This window comes from Rosa rugosa, chromosome 6 (assembly GCF_958449725.1).
Source record: "Rosa rugosa chromosome 6, drRosRugo1.1, whole genome shotgun sequence".
NCBI classification, from domain to species: domain Eukaryota; kingdom Viridiplantae; phylum Streptophyta; class Magnoliopsida; order Rosales; family Rosaceae; genus Rosa; species Rosa rugosa.
Genome location: NC_084825.1, coordinates 49769103 through 49786700, shown reverse-complemented (window position 1 = coordinate 49786700; position 17598 = coordinate 49769103). Strand labels below are relative to the sequence as shown.

The 17598-nt window shown below is 38.1% G+C and overlaps 3 protein-coding genes across 3 annotated transcripts; 2 read left to right on the top strand and 1 right to left on the bottom strand.

Moving 5' to 3' along the window:
* Nucleotides 1-914: 914 nt before the first annotated feature.
* Nucleotides 915-3107, top strand: LOC133718482 (pectinesterase 2-like). The gene is made up of 2 exons (XM_062145331.1): nt 915-1817; nt 2284-3107. Exons 1-2 carry the CDS (start codon nt 953-955, stop codon nt 2973-2975), a joined length of 1557 nt encoding a protein of 518 aa, XP_062001315.1. The 5' UTR covers nt 915-952; the 3' UTR covers nt 2976-3107.
* Nucleotides 3108-7661: 4554 nt separating this feature from the next.
* On the top strand, nt 7662-11502 carry LOC133715541 (NAC domain-containing protein 7-like). The gene is made up of 5 exons (XM_062142075.1): nt 7662-8228; nt 8325-8487; nt 9638-9823; nt 9920-10191; nt 10682-11502. The coding sequence occupies exons 3-5, from the start codon at nt 9664-9666 to the stop codon at nt 11186-11188; spliced, it is 939 nt and encodes a 312-aa protein (XP_061998059.1). The 5' UTR covers nt 7662-8228; nt 8325-8487; nt 9638-9663; the 3' UTR covers nt 11189-11502.
* Nucleotides 11503-13319: 1817 nt separating this feature from the next.
* Nucleotides 13320-17182, bottom strand: LOC133715540 (monocopper oxidase-like protein SKS1). Its single transcript, XM_062142073.1, has 9 exons — nt 16872-17182; nt 16271-16380; nt 15912-16182; nt 15684-15822; nt 14947-15313; nt 14314-14679; nt 14151-14229; nt 13842-14041; nt 13320-13741 (listed from the first exon to the last, which is right to left on the bottom strand). Exons 1-9 carry the CDS (start codon nt 17019-17021, stop codon nt 13639-13641), a joined length of 1785 nt encoding a protein of 594 aa, XP_061998057.1. The 5' UTR covers nt 17022-17182; the 3' UTR covers nt 13320-13638.
* Nucleotides 17183-17598: the final 416 nt, after the last annotated feature.

Below are 17598 nucleotides of genomic sequence, written 5' to 3'. Positions count from 1 at the left end.
AGAATATAGTATGTAGAGAAAAATGCCTTCAACGTGACCACAAAAAAAAAAAAAACTAAAATCAGCCAAGTTTAGTCCTTCTATGTACATGAGATAGCTGTCTAAGTTAAAGGTTTTAATAGCTGAGGTATGTAATTTAAAAATAGAGAACCTCAAACTGCCGTGATGAAATTTTATAATTGCTCATCAAATAAAAAAATCGGCCCCTTTATTCGAAATCTAAATTGTATTTTGAAAAATTAGCCTGCCACGGATATATATTACATATCCCACCACCGGAAAATGTTTATTATGTATGTATGTATGTATCTTTTTTTTTTTTTTTTTTTGTGAGTGTGACGTTTATTATGTATGTTTTAGTTAGGAATATGCCGGGGATAGACTTGAATCATTTAAACAAGTGAATTCTAGCACGTCTTCATTAAAATCATCCGCGATCACCACTTTTTCTGGTTGTACAAAATCTCTATGTTGGTGTGCTTGAAATTACACAGATTCCAACCAGGTTTCCCAAACGAAAATGGAAACTGTCAAGATTAGCGTATTGCACGATTTCTATTTTTTTCCTATGGGGATTGATTTTCGTTGATCGGGTGCGAACCCGTTGCGTAGCTAATATTTATGTAGTCAAACTCAAGTGCTTGACATGTTCTTCGATCGCCTCTCAAAGTTGAAAACACACCCTGATAATATAACTTTATTATGTATAAGAAATCATTGGCTAGCTACTCAGAAGGTACCATATATATTTTATATATATGAGAAGAAATCAACAATAAGACAAGGATTGAGAATCTCTGTACTGTTATTTTGCGATGATTTCCACTGTCACCATCCTCCATGTTCAAATTAACCAAAGTCCAATCTCTGCTGTCCCTATCCCAATCCCCTATATAATCACCAAACTTCCCACTAAACAGCACAAAACCCTCAGAACCTAGCTCATCCAGCAATGGCGACCAAGCTAAGCTCATTCATTCTCTGCCTCTCCTTGGCTCTACTATCCTCAACAGCCCTTTCCAGTGTTCTCTCCACCGGCTTAGATTATTGGTGCAGCAAAACCCCATACCCTGCAGCTTGCAAAGCCACCTTCGCCCATGACCCGAAACACTACTCCATCCCCAAAAAGATGTCCGACTTCAAAAAAATCGCAATTGAATCCACAATGGAAAACGCCCTCAAAGTACAGAGCCACAACAAGTGGCTAGGGCAGAAATGCAGAACCGAAAAGGAAAAGGCCGCGTGGTCCGATTGTCTAAAGCTATACGAAGAAACCATCACCCTCCTCAACCGAACCGTGGACCCTAACACTAAATGCACCGAGTTTGACTCGCAGACCTGGCTGAGCACTGGCCTGACTAACCTCGAAACATGCCGCGCCGGGTTTGTTGAGCTAGGGGTGTCCGACTTTGTGCTACCACTCATGTCCAACAACGTTTCCAAGCTCATTAGCAACAGTCTTTCCATCAACAACGGTTCGAGTACTCCAGCGGTAACAAACCAATATAAGGAGGGTTTTCCGGCTTGGGTTAAGCCCGGTGATAGGAGACTGCTGCAGTCTACACCAGCCGCCGACGTGGTGGTTGCTCAAGACGGGTCAGGTAACTACAAGACCATCAAGGCGGCTTTGGATGCTGCGGCCAAGAGGAGCGGGACTAAGAGGTTTGTGATACGTGTGAAGAGTGGGGTTTACAAGGAGAACCTTGAGATTAAGTTGAAGAATATTTATCTGCTCGGAGACGGGTTGAAATCTACTATTATCACCGGTAGCCGGAGTGTAGTTGGTGGTTCTACGACTTTCAACTCTGCAACTGTTGGTAAGAAACTTTCTCCATTCGATCCTCAAAGTCACTAGTATTATGAAAATGTCAAGAGAGACGAAAAGTACTAAAGAATATAGAAGAAGTAAAGGAGAGAGAAGTTTCAATTCAAAACTTAATTTGATTATCTTTCACAATCAGAACTAATTAATATTCCAACCTCTAGAAGCCCTAAAAGTTCAAATTATGTGTGCCATATGTCCTATATTATTGATGCTAAATATTTGTGCAATAAATTATCTAATTATATTTGCACCGCTTCACAATCGAAATTAGAATGAGACACTATTCATCATCATGACGATGTGGTTCGGACATGTTAATATATATACTTGCGTGATGATATTGCGTGTCTCACTTTAGAACAACGTACGTAAAAGGTTTTACAAAACATAAATAGTGAGTGTGAGTATCGGTGTATTTTTCCAACTCGATCATGACAATTTTGTAATGCGTCTTACAGCGGTAACTGGAGATGGCTTCATTGCACGCGGAATAACATTCCGCAACACAGCGGGACCAGAAAATCATCAAGCCGTAGCCCTCCGATCAGGCGCTGATCTCTCCGTCTTCTACCGTTGTAGCTTCGAAGGCTACCAAGACACCCTCTACACCCATTCCCAACGTCAATTCTACAAAGAATGCTACATATACGGTACCGTAGACTTCATCTTTGGTAACGCTGCAGTGGTCCTCCAAAATTGCATGATCTACGCAAGAAAACCCATGAGTGGTCAAAAGAACACAATCACTGCCCAAGGCCGGACCGACCCGAACCAAAACACAGGCATTTCGATCCACGATTCTCGAATCATGGCCGCCCAAGACCTTAAACCGGTGATCGGGTCAGTCAAGACGTTCCTAGGAAGGCCGTGGAAGGAGTATTCACGTACGGTCTTTTTACAGAGTTACCTTGACAGTTTGGTTGATCCAGCTGGGTGGTTAGAATGGGATGGTAACTTTGCTCTGAAAACTTTGTACTATGGAGAGTACAAGAACAAGGGACCTGGTTCTGGGACTAGTGGAAGGGTTAAGTGGGGTGGTTATCGTGTGATTACTAGTTCATCAGAAGTCTCCAAGTTTACGGTTGGTAACTTCATAGCTGGAAGCTCATGGTTGCCTGCAACTGGTGTGCCCTTCACTTCTGGCCTCTGATTAATTACATCTTATTAACTCTGTCTAAATTATTCTTTATGCATGTAAATCTGCTTCTTTGGCAATTCAATTGTAATGTTCTTTCCTTATTTTAGTCCTAATGAGATAATAAACGTATTGTACTTCAATTTTTTTTCGAATTTTTTCATGTACAGTAATTAGTTATACATAAATAAATTAAATACTTTTTGCAATTAGGACTAAAAAAATTTCAATCGTTAGTTTTTGCAATACTTTTTATCCAATACTTTTTGTAATTAGTTATACATTAAAAAAAAAATTATCCAATACTTTTTGCAATTCGTTAGTTTCGAAATTGTTTAAAAATCATGATTTAGAGGGGAGAAGATTTTAGCAAGAAAATAAGAACATGCAAATAAATAAATTAAACAAAGGAAAAAAAAAAAACTGTGTGCTATATATAGTTAATAGTTTTTTTTTTCCCGGTTCCCACAAAATGACTAGAAATGGAGGGAAGATGAATGAGTAAAACGTACGCGGTAAGAATTTCATACAAAAACTAATTAAATGGAATCCCACTGGATCACCTTGGGCCTTCATGCAATTCTAGAGGCAAACGTCGGGCTTGACTCGGAAAGAGGCTTCACCCACAATCAAAGTCAAATCAAGGGACTTCCAACTGCACTCCAAAATCTCATAACTACACCCATCTCACTAATAGTGTGGGTTTAATCCCTTTAAAAAAAAAAAATAGTGTGGGTTTAATTTGTTGGTAACATGCAAATCCATAGTGAATAGCTGGCTCACTAATTTGCATTTGTGCAATTTTGCTCTGTGCTCATAAATATTAGGTGAGTCATCTGTGACAGTGACTCAACATAGTTCTAATCATTTCAGCTTTCAGTCTCCTAGCTTTATTTGTTGTCATTTCTTATTCACATGATCATGGTTATGATAGGCATTACAATTTTCGAGGTGACATATAAACCAAAATCCAATCATATGTAATATGCGATTATTTAATTTTAGGTAAGACTTTTGAATTTTAAAAAGTGACAACTGAATATAAACACAATTATTTAGAATGATGATCCTCTTAAGTCAATAGGTTTTTTCTTTTTTGGGAATAACCTCTTGAAGACGCACAAATAGAATTGTCCACCGTGTGTAACACAACTCAACGTGACAAATTTTTTGTCACATCTTTGTTTGGATCTTACCAGTATGTTAATTACTCATTTCACTTGTACGAGTAATTTTATACTTGTATCTGTTAAATTTTTTTTTTTTTTTAAAGGACTTGTATCTGTTAATTTACCTCTCATAAAATTAAAATAAATGTTTAACTAAATAAATTTATAGCCGCCAACATACTTCTTCATCCGTACAGTGACTGTGCTAAATTATCATTTCTTCACCTGCAATTTTAACCCCAACCCGTCCGCCCAAACTCTGAGCCCTCTATTTACCCCTCTTTTTCACTATATATCTTTTAACTTTCTTAGTATAAGGCTTTCTCCAACCCGTGTAAGTTAAAGGGTTAAAGAGTTAAATTTTGGCCCTATTCATGTCCAACCCAATTTGTTAAGGCTAAAAGGCCAAAATAGAGGGCTAAAGTGCACACCAAATGGCTGAAATTAACTCTTCAGATTGCCTTTTAGCCCTTTAAAAAATTGGATCAAAAAGTGGGGAGGCCCACATATGGGGCAGCTGATGTGCATTTATGACGTCAGTAAATAGTTATGTTGACGATATCTAGCCGTTGTTTTTTTTTTTTTTTTTACATATAGCCGTTGATTTATTATTATTTTTTTTTTTTCACATATGATTGTTTTCATATAATTTTAATTATTCAATTTTCCTTGTAACTTTAATTTATTATGAAATAAATGTTTGATAAAAGTAGTAAGCCGGAAAAATATGGAATTTAAAAAGTACAACTAGAAAAATATTTTTTATCATAAAAATGATTTCAATTACTATAAGTAAGAATCTGATAAAAAATAACAACACACAATATATATATATATATATATATATATATATATAACATATTCAATTTTTTAAAATATATTTTATGGCTATAATTTAGCCTTAACGGATTGGAGATGGTTGATGTCACATCAATAAATAGTAAAGAAATCAAACCTAAAATTTAGCCCCAAGGTTATTTTTAGCCATTTCAGTTGGAGAAGGCTTAAGTTCCTCTCATAATGTAGATCTTAATTATTGCTATCAATTATCTTACATAATCACTTAGTCTTAACAACTCCAAATCTTATTAGCATTGTTCAATTCTTCTTTTCCTTGAACAAAAAGGGATAATATGTAAAATTATGTAACAAATTGACAGTGTATCAAAACAACCAGGTGGACATGGACAGAAAGGATTAAAAAAAGGTCCTACAAATTAGTGGCTGATCCGAGGTGGGGCCCAAGAAGTATTATAGAAACCGCTTCCTTATTGGTTGAGGTCAAGTTCAGCCAACCAAATTGTGCCACGTCACTAACAACGGAGTTCTACCGTCCACCCAAACGTTCGGACGGGAACAATGATGATACACATCCGTCATCATGAGTATACGGACCTACTTCATTATCTTTTCTTCTACAAGCTCATCTAGCTACTTCTTCCATTCCCACTGAGCTCATCTCCATGGATCAAGTTCAAAACTTTGCAAATAGCTTGTTCTAAAAGAGGATCAAATGTCCGTAATACGATGATACATAATTTCGTATCTAAATTTAGTGTAGTCGGTTGTGAGAGTTGAGAGTTTAAAATAAATTATAAAATTAAACTCGGAATTTCTATAACATCGTTTTTTTGTTTGAACTATACTCTATAAATTTTTATAAGAATTGAAAATATTTTAAAACTTAAAGGTCTGTACTGCATAACGTCGATAACTATAAACGTGCAGTTGTCAAATATTTTGAATTGTATATAAGTTATGTTTGAACTTTGAAGAAGTTGAACTCACTCATGTTATCCATTCTTCCTCTCCAATCTCCATTTGGGTACCGCTGATGGTTTTACTTTACATCGCTTCACAAATTTACCCATTAATCTAGCCTAGATAGTCTAGGTGAAATAATTTCTTTGTTCACTCAACAGTTTCACTAGTCAAAAGTCCCAACAGTTTACAAACGCACGTGGTTCAAAATATATTTCTTTGCCTTTTTGGGCTGGCGAGGGAAGCAGCTCCTGACACCGCCCAGTCTTAGTGAGAGAAAGTGGGCCTCTTCCAAAAGCTTCCAAAAGCCCAATCCATGGGACCTACAATAGCCCGTTTGGGACAGCGGTGGGTCCAACTCCCCTCAACTTGCGAGCTCAATCATAGCGGCTAGCCCACGCCGGATCAGCAAGCCGCCAGGCCATCATTCCCCTCCGCTGGGCCCCACATTCCACCACAGTCGTTGCCGTGTTTTGGTTGCACAAAAAAAACCCGTCCCGAACCGGCTCGGCTCAGCCGGCTCAGGAATCAGCCGCGGCTTTAGCGTTTGGAGGACTGTCTCCATCAGGATGTTGAATGCCGGTTAGTGGGTCCGACCTCTCGGCAACCGTTCGTGCAAAGCTAACTAACAACGGACGGAGGTCCACGGATAAAGAATGCGGAACGTACACTAGCCAATAGAAAGCCGACACGTATGCACCCGTGCAGTTGTTCTTTCATTATTACCCTCCAGTTTTTACAACATTTTCATGATGGTTGATTTCCGGACTGGAACGGAACGGGGAAAGTGAAACGTAGAATCATCGAGCTGTTGAAACGGAGCTTGAGCTCCGTAACGGTCGACTCAGCTGACAGTCGTGTATAAAAACCGAGTAGAATGATGACAGCAGAAACGTATTGATCACGAGCAAAGATTGTTGAACTCATTGAAATAGGGTTTAGGGTTATAGAGGAGGGGCGGTTATTAATTAGACTAAATTTTGGTATTTGAAATATATTACTCTTTTCTGTGGTGGATTTAACACGACTATGCTTACCTCACCCACAATTCCACAAAACATGCATGTTATTGTCGCAAGCATTGATTAAAGTACAGGCTAAATAGAAATCGATGTGTTCAGAGCTCCTAGAAGAGCAAATTATTTTGCTGGGATGTTGATTAAGTATAATTTTTGGATAATAATTATGTGAAAACATGATGGATTTAATGGTTTTGAGCTAGCTAGAACCATATCAACCGAACCAAATTACGACTTTCTTCAAAAACACTTGAAAAATCATGCATGTAGCAAAGCTCAATTTCTACTTTAATTATCAGAGTAATTATAGAACTGAACAAACTTACTTATCATTAAACAAATTAAAGGCCACTGAGATAGAACCCTAACCAATTTGGACCCAGCAAAAGAATGTAATGAGATATAAACCCTAGCTATTTTCCACAGTGCAGCCAATGACTGATCTGAAATTCTGAATCACTAGTCCAGAGTCTACACGTGTCGCTGCCCCACAAGAATGTCACGGAAATTACCATGAAACCGTGGGTCACTTGACACAGCTAGCTAGAAGGAACATCATCATCGTCATTTTATTGCAGGGAAGACTTACAAGGCCATGGAGGGGGTGGAAATGGTAGGGACTAGGAATGGAGACGAAGTTGATGATAGGGCCACCATGCCTCATCTGTGCAACCCCAGCTTTTTGGCTGGTTGCTGTTCCATTACGTCACACCCGCCCATATAATCCCTTATATTTAACTTTTTAGCTTAATTTTTTAGGGGTCTTGTTCTACACTCTCAAGGGGCTTGAATTGGCTTTTTAAGATTGGTGACTAGTCTCTGTTAGTTGCTTCTATCTGACTCGCAGAGAGATATAGAGCTCAGAAGTGAAAGATATACATTCATTCTTCTTAATAGTTTCTATCTCTTCTTCTTAATAGTTTTTTGAGTTGGGTCTCTATCAGTTGCGGGTAGAGGTGGCAGTAGAGAGAGAGATAGAAGCTTTGCTTCCTGTTCTTGAGCCAATTTTGCGCCACAATTTCTCTCCGGCCCCAAATCTTTCCCACCAATCTAGCTTATCCCGATAATGAGAGTGAGAGATAAGGAGAGCTTAAGGCATTGATGAGAAGCTTTGTGTTTTTTAATACCTGATATTTGGTGGCGTTTAGGGTTTTGCTTCTCTTATTTAACCCTACCTGTCCTCCATTTTTCCATTCGTCAACTTTTTCCTTTCTTGGCTCATCCTCGGGATCGATACCCGACAGCTCGCGCGACATCCTTGGCCAAAGCTTTTTTGGGGACCAGAAAACCAAGTGCGGGCGGGGGTTCAATTCCCGAGGGTAGTACTCATGGATCACCGTACATGTTTCTGTTTTTGTCATCTTTGTTTATTTGCTTTGTCTGGGTTTTGATTTTACTTCCTTTGTGCTTATTAGGAGGGAATAGTTTATCAGAAGCCACAAGCATAAACAAAGAACGAGTGAGGTAGACGAGTTTGATTCATAACACCATTCAGTATCTTTGACGAAGAAGGATTTAGTTTCCTGTTGCAGGAAGACTGAAACGCGGCCCAGATCGAACTGTACTGGTGTTAAGAAGGTACTGACTATAATCTGCTGCTTAATTATCTCTTAGCTCTTTCTCGTTCATCGTTTTCTCTTAATGATACGAGCGCGTGCCCAAACATACACACACACACACATCTATTCATCTTCTCTGATGGATCAATCTTGGAGTCAGTTGGTTGATTAAGCTAGCTAGGGCACTAAAATCTTGGTTTAACTTGATGATCACCCTTATATCTAAATTACCTCTCCCTTTGATTCCTTTTGTATTGTGTTTCTGTCTCTGATCTTTCAAAATTTTCTTGAAAAGATCGATCCTATATCTATAATGTTTTAGCTAGGTTTCAAACTTTTTCCGTCTGTTTTTCTGTTATTTTGAAAGAGAAGAAAGGAACAAACGATATGATGTTCCAAAATTCTAGATAGAAAGTGATCATTCAGTACCATCCGAGAAGTACAAGTGGCCTCTTGTAATTATTAGTGATTATGATTAACATGAATGTCATGTAATGCTGGTAATTGATAAAGTACTTCTCCATATAATACCAAGAGAAGCAGTGACAATGAATTTCCCAAGAAGTGCTTTCTTTGATTAGTTCATTCAACTAATATTATTGATCATAATTAAACGCCACTTTTCATCATCTCATGCACATAGGTCAACTGCTTTTGTAGATATTTAGGCATAATTCAAATAACTTTCAGAATCATCAAATTTATAATCTCAATCATCAGAGTTCATTTTGTTTGAAAAAACCGACAAAAAATAAAATTTGGGATAACATATCGAGTACAATTAGATTTACTTTATCATATCATGTATTACATATTTGTCTTCGAAGTTACTACACTGCCGTCATATCGATTTGATGAAGAACAATGCAAGGACCAATGAAAATGGTACCACATTTATATAGTTAAGGACAAATGACAATGTGTTACCTCCTATATATGATGGTTTCAGTATCACATATAGATTCTGTAGTGTTATCTTGTTTGGAAATATTAACTATATCTGCATAAAATATGAAAGTCTAGGGTTCTATCTTCTCCAATTAGATGCAACAAAAAAGAAACTGTGAGAGTATTTAAGTTTCAAGGATGCCAGACTGATATTAATATTTAATTGGTTGAATATTGGTACACTAATTCAAGCATATGATCATATGATAAATGAATTTCAGGACTGAACAGCGAGAAGCTGGATAACATGAACACATTCTCACACGTTCCCCCCGGTTTCCGGTTCCATCCGACTGATGAAGAACTCGTTGATTACTACCTTAGGAAGAAGGTTACTGCAAGAAGGATTGACCTTGATGTTATCAAAGATGTCGACCTCTATAAAATTGAGCCTTGGGATCTCCAAGGTATATAGTAAAAGTGTTAATGGAGTTGATTAATTTATTTGATCAAGAAATTAACTGTACCTACTAATATTAATACTGTCCAATATGAATGTACAGAATTATGCAGGATAGGGACTGAGGAGCAAAGTGACTGGTACTTTTTCAGCCATAAAGACAAGAAATATCCAACTGGAACTCGAACAAATAGAGCAACTGCAGCTGGGTTCTGGAAAGCCACCGGAAGGGACAAGGCCATTTATGCAAAGCATGACTTAATTGGGATGAGGAAGACCTTGGTGTTTTACAAAGGTCGAGCCCCAAATGGACAAAAGTCGGATTGGATTATGCATGAATACCGCCTTGAAACTGATGAAAATGGAGCTCCCCAGGCAAGTATAATCATACTAATGAATTTCTTGCATTGTTCAACTTCAAATGCTCATGTACTTGGATGCGCTAAGCTAATCAAATTTGTTCACCACCTATGGATCAAAGGAATGAAACTTGCCTACTTTGCATTACTACAGATTTTCTTAGACAACTTGACATTTGACAAACACATTGTTTCAGTCTATATATGTGATGTGCCTCCCCACTCCTTAGCAAGTTTTCTCTTTGCTAAGCGTCCTCCAAACTCCTTAACAAACATGTAGATATTTTCATGGCTCCATAAAAGTATTGAGTTAGAATTGAGTTCACTAACCTCCTTGGATCCATCAATTTATGTAGACATATAAGTATCTTAAAAGAAATATTGTCAAGATGATCGGTCTTTTACACACAATATTGTCATATTAGTGAACAAATTTGATGAGTGTAGCGGTGCGCTCAAAGATGATAATTAATAGTGAGGTTTTGTTTGTGCAATTGATGAAGCAGGAAGAAGGATGGGTTGTGTGTAGGGTTTTCAAGAAGAAACTCCCAAGCATGCGAAGGATGAGTGAACACGAATCCCCTTGTTGGTACGATGAGCATGTCTCCTTCATGCCAGACTTGGATTCACCAAACCACAACAACTCCAACAGCTCCATCAATAATCAGATGGCATACCATGGTCACTTTCCTAACTATCCTTGCAAGAAAGAGCTAGATCACTTGCCATTTCAGCACCATGTTCCGAACGAGCACTTCTTCCAGCTCCCGCTTCTAGACAGCCCGAAACTACTACTTCAATCTTCAGCCAATGCTGCTGTGAGTTCAAACTCTATGACAGCGGCTGCATATAGCATTGACATTAACCAGAACTTTCATGCAGTGTATGGTAATAACAGCAATGAGCTGCAGGCTGTAGATGATGATCAACTAACCGATTGGCGAGTGCTTGACAAGTTTGTAGCTTCACAACTCAGCCAGGATGATGTTTCAAAGGGAAATGGCTATTCATGATACTCGGGACAAAGCAAGATATTAACTAATGCGTGCAGCTGGAAATGCCTCAATTGACAACCTTTAGTTGTCAACTTGAAATGTGGAAGTGATGACACCTTGAAATCATTGTTTAGTGTATACTCTGATCATAGGATTTTAAGTCCATAAGGGAAAGTGGAGGTTATTGATTATGATCTCTCAAAGTTCCTGTACATTAATAATCTAAAACAATATAACCTAAGTTCTGATGAACTTCTGTCTAAGTAGTAAGTTAAGTCCACCATTGTTACACTTGTAATATGGGTATATATAATATATATATTATATAGTTAGCAGGTGGGCTCTGAAAGTGAATTTGATGTAATTGAAGTATTAATTGTATTGGGATGTAATGGGCATTATTTTCTGGCCCTATGGTCTAATTAACAGCTCCTTGTATGCTGTAAAATGGACTTAATCGATGAGGTGGTCGATCTATTGCAGATTTATATGTTTTGTATGTTAACTCGATGAAATATATTCATTTCAATAAGAATGTTCTTTTTTCCTTTAGTTTTTGTCAAAATATATGTTTCATTCCTCTAGTAAATGGTTCTTAGTTTTTCCTTACGCAGATTGTTCTGAAAGCTTCTTGTTACAAAGAGCAAATTCATTTTCTTTTGTCTAATGAAAACAGATAAAAAAATTTCTCACACATTGATTAGCCAGGTCTAGATAGCACCCAGAAAAATGAATAAGAGTGAAAGCACTATATATCATGAATCATGATGATATCTGAACTCTGAAGAGATAATAGATATGAATGCTTTGCAGTAAAGCTTGGTAAATGTAGGTGTATACAGACTTGGTCCTTTCAAGCGTAGAAGGCAAGTATATGTGTAGTTCAATATATACCATCCATATAGTTGGCACCACAGGAAAGGTAGCTTTCAAAATGCTAACAGAATTGCTTAGATTTAGATTCCTGCCACAGTGAAATCAACATCAACGTTTATTAAGCATTTGGACAGGCTAGAATCACTTGCATTCCGTCAACGCCCTAGATCTAAAGCTAGTAGAAAGCAGAGTCTATTACACTTCAGCAATATGTGTTCCTATTTCCAACTTGCATGAAAACAGAAGATGCAACCTCATATGCTTACCTTGATATATAAGCTGAACTGAACCGTACTTTAAGCTTGTTGAAGAAGTGAGCCATTGCGGCCAGTAGTACTCATTATCGAGCTCAGTGGTGACTAGCATTGAAACGAAAACAGATTGCTTCCCAAGGTTGGGGATTTGCAGTTGCAGTGAGGGATGGTGATCTGTGTCAAGTAATTAAGCACCGCAGCAGAATAGACCTGTTTGGCTAGAGAGCAATAGTAGGAGGATAGCCTTTGAATGGTTTTGTAACTATGTTGCCAATGGAAACAAACAAAGGGTTGAAGTGAAATTTTGAGAACAACTTGCATTTACTCTTTTATTTAAGAGGAAAGAGCAATTACTTGTATCGCAGTCAAGGTTAAAAGTCCCTTTTAAGCAATGAAAGTTCTAGAGCGACACACTCATTAGGCATGGCATAATATTTTCCAGAGTGAAAGGGACAGGTTAATTAAGAAGGGAGTCCCGAGTGTTAGTGAACTAAAAAAGTCGCTGCTTCTTTCTGACCAAGAAAGAGAATGTTACCCATACGAGACACATAGAGTTAAATGCATGATTAAGGTTTTTGCATATATTTATTATATGCATCAAATTGTTGCTTGTGAAAGAAGGAAGATATCATCATAAAATTAAGCACAACAACAGTCCACGGTCCACATGATACTATTAAAATGTGACTGCTATCATGTTCCTCATTTGATCCGCAAATGCAACCCGGCCCTTTCTGATCTTTGTCCTCACCCATATATCCATCCTTAAACATAATTTGGTTTGGCCGGTAATGCTAGGTTGATAGGTTCCTTGATACTGAATGAAATATGTCCCTTATGCTTCAGAGAAGAACAAACTTAATATTAAATTTATATGTACTCGGTGGAAAAATTGATGAATCTGCGAGGTGAACACTGGCCACGTACTTTCTTTCACATCATTTTAATCTTCCAAATTTTAAGGAACTAACCGTCCAACCATATCAAAACTAGGAAGAAATAATCATCAAACCATATAGTAAGAAGGGTAAAAGGATGTCAAATGGTATTGAGAATGGGTTAATCATTCACCAGTACAGATAACAACCAGAGTTGAGACGCACAAAGAATGACGATGGATCGAAAATGACCTAAATTACACTTTAGTATGGACTATGGAGTATCGCAAGTAAAAAAAATGAAGCAAATGTCACTAAAACCACCCAAAGGAAAAATGAAAATGGTAGTACCCATGACTCAATGTGCACACCTAAACTACAATATGTATTGCAATCACCAGCAACAGAGCAGGAAAAGGCAAGCTGCTACTGCACGGACTCATAGAACTGCTACCATCTATCACCTAAAAGTGCAGACCAATGTGAAGAAAGTCATCAGCAGAGAGAAGAATAGCTTGAAAGTTTCACTGGAAATTGATGATGCAGACGAATGTTTCTGTTGCCTGGATATGCCAAAAGAAAAGGTGATGTTAAGATTTCCGTCAATTAAGAGAGGGAGAGAGGGAGAGAGAGAATGAGTTAATGAATTTTATGTGCACATACTTCTGCAAATTGGCTAAGGCACCACAATACAGAACATTATCGGGCGCGGTAAACTCTGTTTCACCATTCTCCTCCGGATTGACAATTCTCAAATAGGTCTCTTGTCCCAGATACCATCTATCAAGGTTTTGTGATCTAAGATTCCATGCTCCAGGATTGTCAAGTGAGATAAGCACTGCAGTCCATGCCCCAGGGTAGACCTACACACAGTAACAAGACAGAACTCAATGCAAGACAAACAACAAGCAACAAGCATTCCAAAGTAAACCTTGCAAGTAATAAAAGAGTTGCTCCAATAAGAAAACAGACCTGTGTAGTGCAGCGAGAGATTGCATCCCACTTGTTATAATTTCCTTGATTGTCTACTGTCCAATTACCATAACCCATCCTGCAGAAAATAAATCGATTTCTCAAAACAGCTATTAATCAAAAGCAAATGATATAAAGAGATTAACAAGGAAAAAGAACTTACCCAACCACGAAAAAGGAATATCCATCTAAATGAAAAGTCTGCACAGTGGTGTCATTGTTCTGGAATACAATTTCAATAAAACCCTTATATGTAGCATTAATAACAGACATGTCTCTTCGGGGAAGTCTATTAAGTGACATGTTGGGAAAATCAAGCTTATAATCTCCTTTAACTTTATGCTGATCAGCAAGCCTGATTGGTGTCTGAGGATTGACAAAAGAGATGCCATTTATTGTAGCTCGGAGTTTCCCATCAATTGTGAGTGGTGGCACAATTTTTAACACGTAAGTATCAGTGATGTTAATTGAACCATAGTGAAATGATCCCTGAGGATTAGGGCGAGCTCCACTTGCAGATCCGTTTTGCCTGACAGTGAAAAAAAAAAAACAAATACTTTAGAGGCGTGAAATAGTAATAAATTCACACCACAGTACTACTAGACATGCTACAATAAATTTACTATTCAAAACTTAACTACCAGCTATCAGTATCATCAATTATAGAAAAATAATTGAATATAATCCGTCAAATTGAAATGAAAAGAGCCTGACAACTCCTCTAACTTTGAACATATTACTAATACTAGAGATGCTACAAGAAATATAAACTAACCATAATTTTAAAAAAGCTAACCTGACAGTCAATGCCTGGTTCATCGACCATTGTGGGTCAAAAGCATCCTGGGGAGCATCAGGAAGAGGACCGCTTACTGGTCCTTTAGAGTTTGAATAGTGTAAGACAGCAACACCTGTAACCCTCTGCCAAAGTGATTCATTCACAAACCTTGCACTTGCCACAATGTAGTAATCACTACTGGCATTTTGATCCATGGTAACAAGAAAAGAATACGATTGTCCAACATGAATATCAAAGTTTGTATAGTTCTGCTGGATTGTATAATATCCCTCTGTTTCAGCTAGAAGCAGATTGTGACTCTGAATTCTGAAGTTCAAACTAGTTGAAACACCAACATTGTGCACACGGAGTCGATAAGTTTTCCCTGCAAATATCAAATACTTTAGAGACATGTAGCAATATCAAATTGATTGCAGTTCAAAAAATTTAGCATCACATTTGGGTGCAATATGAAGACTAGACAACCAATACTTATATCACTGATACACAGGAAGAAGGAATCTGCTAGACTAGACAATTTGGCATCACATTTGGGTGCAATATGAAGACTAGACAATCCAATACTAATATCACTGATACACAGGAGGAAGGAATCTGATAGAAATTCCAACTCATGACACTGAACATATAAACCTCATAGTAACATGGGGTTTGTCAACAATTATTTAAAATTAAAAGAATATGATATTGGGGAACAGGCCTTGATGGTGCAAATTCTATGTCTGAAGTTATACCTAGTTCAACATTGATGGTTTCATACTGAATCCCATCAGGTACTAGTGTCTTGTTGTATTGATAAGGCCCCTTTCCATTGATGAGAACTCCATCCGGCATCCCAAGGTCTTTTCCAGCATCAAGAGCAGTCTTCAATGCCTGGAATACAACAGAAAAGAAAAGGGCCATTCATGTACTTCCACCTCTATTCTTCACATGAAAATTCCAAAACAACAGCAGATACTAACCGTATGGTTCCGAGCATACCAGTCACCAATCATAATAGCAATATCCCCATCAGGCTTAGCAAATGGAATTTCAATTATCTCCCTATTATTGAGATGAAAAGAGCCAAAGCCACCAGCAGCCCTCTGAAAATTCAGCGATGGAAAGTAGAAGAAACTCCCAATCTGATCCTTGACTTGGAAGTTATAAGTCCAGTTCCATGTTTTCGGGATTGGGCAATTCGTACCAAGCACACCATCCTGCCATGAATTCCGCCGCATCTGGATTCCAGACCTGGTACATACATTCAATTCATAAACTTCCAATTCAAGAAATCAAAGGGCTTCATAAAAAAGGAAAAACATTGAGAGCTGAAGCCTACCAAGTCATGAGGAGGTCTTCATCCAGCCCATTATGCACATTAACAACAACATTGTTGTTCGTAGTAGCGTTGATAGGATCACCCGGAAACTTCCCGTTAATTGCTATAACCTGCAGTCAAAATTCCAAGATAAACAAAACAAAAACCAGAAACTATTGTGATCTAATTACAAATTTATCAAATTCCAACCCAGAAACTACATAGTTATCCAAAGTTAAACAAGAATATATGCAATCATTTTAGAAAAAACACTAAAAGCCCAGGAGTACAAGGGTGTAACACAGTAAAATCTCAACATCAGGATTCAGGACCACACATATCCACATGAAAATTAAAGCAAACATCTTTAAAGACCCAAAACCCCCAAGAAAATTACCCTCCGGTAAAACCCCAAAATTTTCACTGTAGCTAAAACCCTCCTCTCCGATACAAAAACCAAAACCCATCAAGATTTCACAAAAAGCACAAAACCCATAAAAGATCCACAAAACTTTAACCAACAGATCCAAAATTAACATGAATCTTTAAACCGCGTAATGAATCACCACCAAGAACCAACTAAAACCCAGTGAAAAAAAAGAGAAGGGTATCGAGCACAGACCCTCTGAGGAACGCCGAGCGGTGAGGCGGTGATGTAGGAGACCTTGAAGTCGTAAAACACATAAGGGTCCGCCGCGAAACAGAGAGTCGAAAGCAGAGCAATGTGGGTCAGAGAAACCAGAGCCAACAGAGAGAGCCGAGAAGCGGCCATGAGGGTATGTGAACTCTGTGAAGGATTGAAGGTTTTGGGGAGACTTAATGAAGGAGGGTTTACATGATCAGGCAGAGAGAGTGGGAAAATGGAGAAGAGAGAAGAAAGAGAGGAGAAGAGGGCAATGGGTCACACACACAAAAAGCACACTGGTGGTGAGCTGCAACCACTCGGGGCGCATATATTGAGGGTTGACTGGGCACCGCTTCACCCGGTTGGGTTCCTACTTAAATGAGACGAAAAAAGCTTATATTTGGCCATTGAAAAAAAAAATAATCAAATCAATGGATCATGGCCTTTTTTTTTCTTTTTTTGAAATAGGACGTCAAGTCTTTTATATATTCGAATATAAGTGATTATACAACATGACCTACTCCCGAGAGGCCACGTCAATATCAAGCCATGCAGGTTACTCTAAAACAACAAAATGAAATCATTATGGTAATAGGACCAAAAACCAAACCTAAACAATGTTAGGGCAAGAAAAGAAATAAAAAACCCCAACTTATTCGACGGAACCCAAGACCACCCTACGCAGAGAGGGCATCCCCAGGATCCACAATTACTGCACTCATAG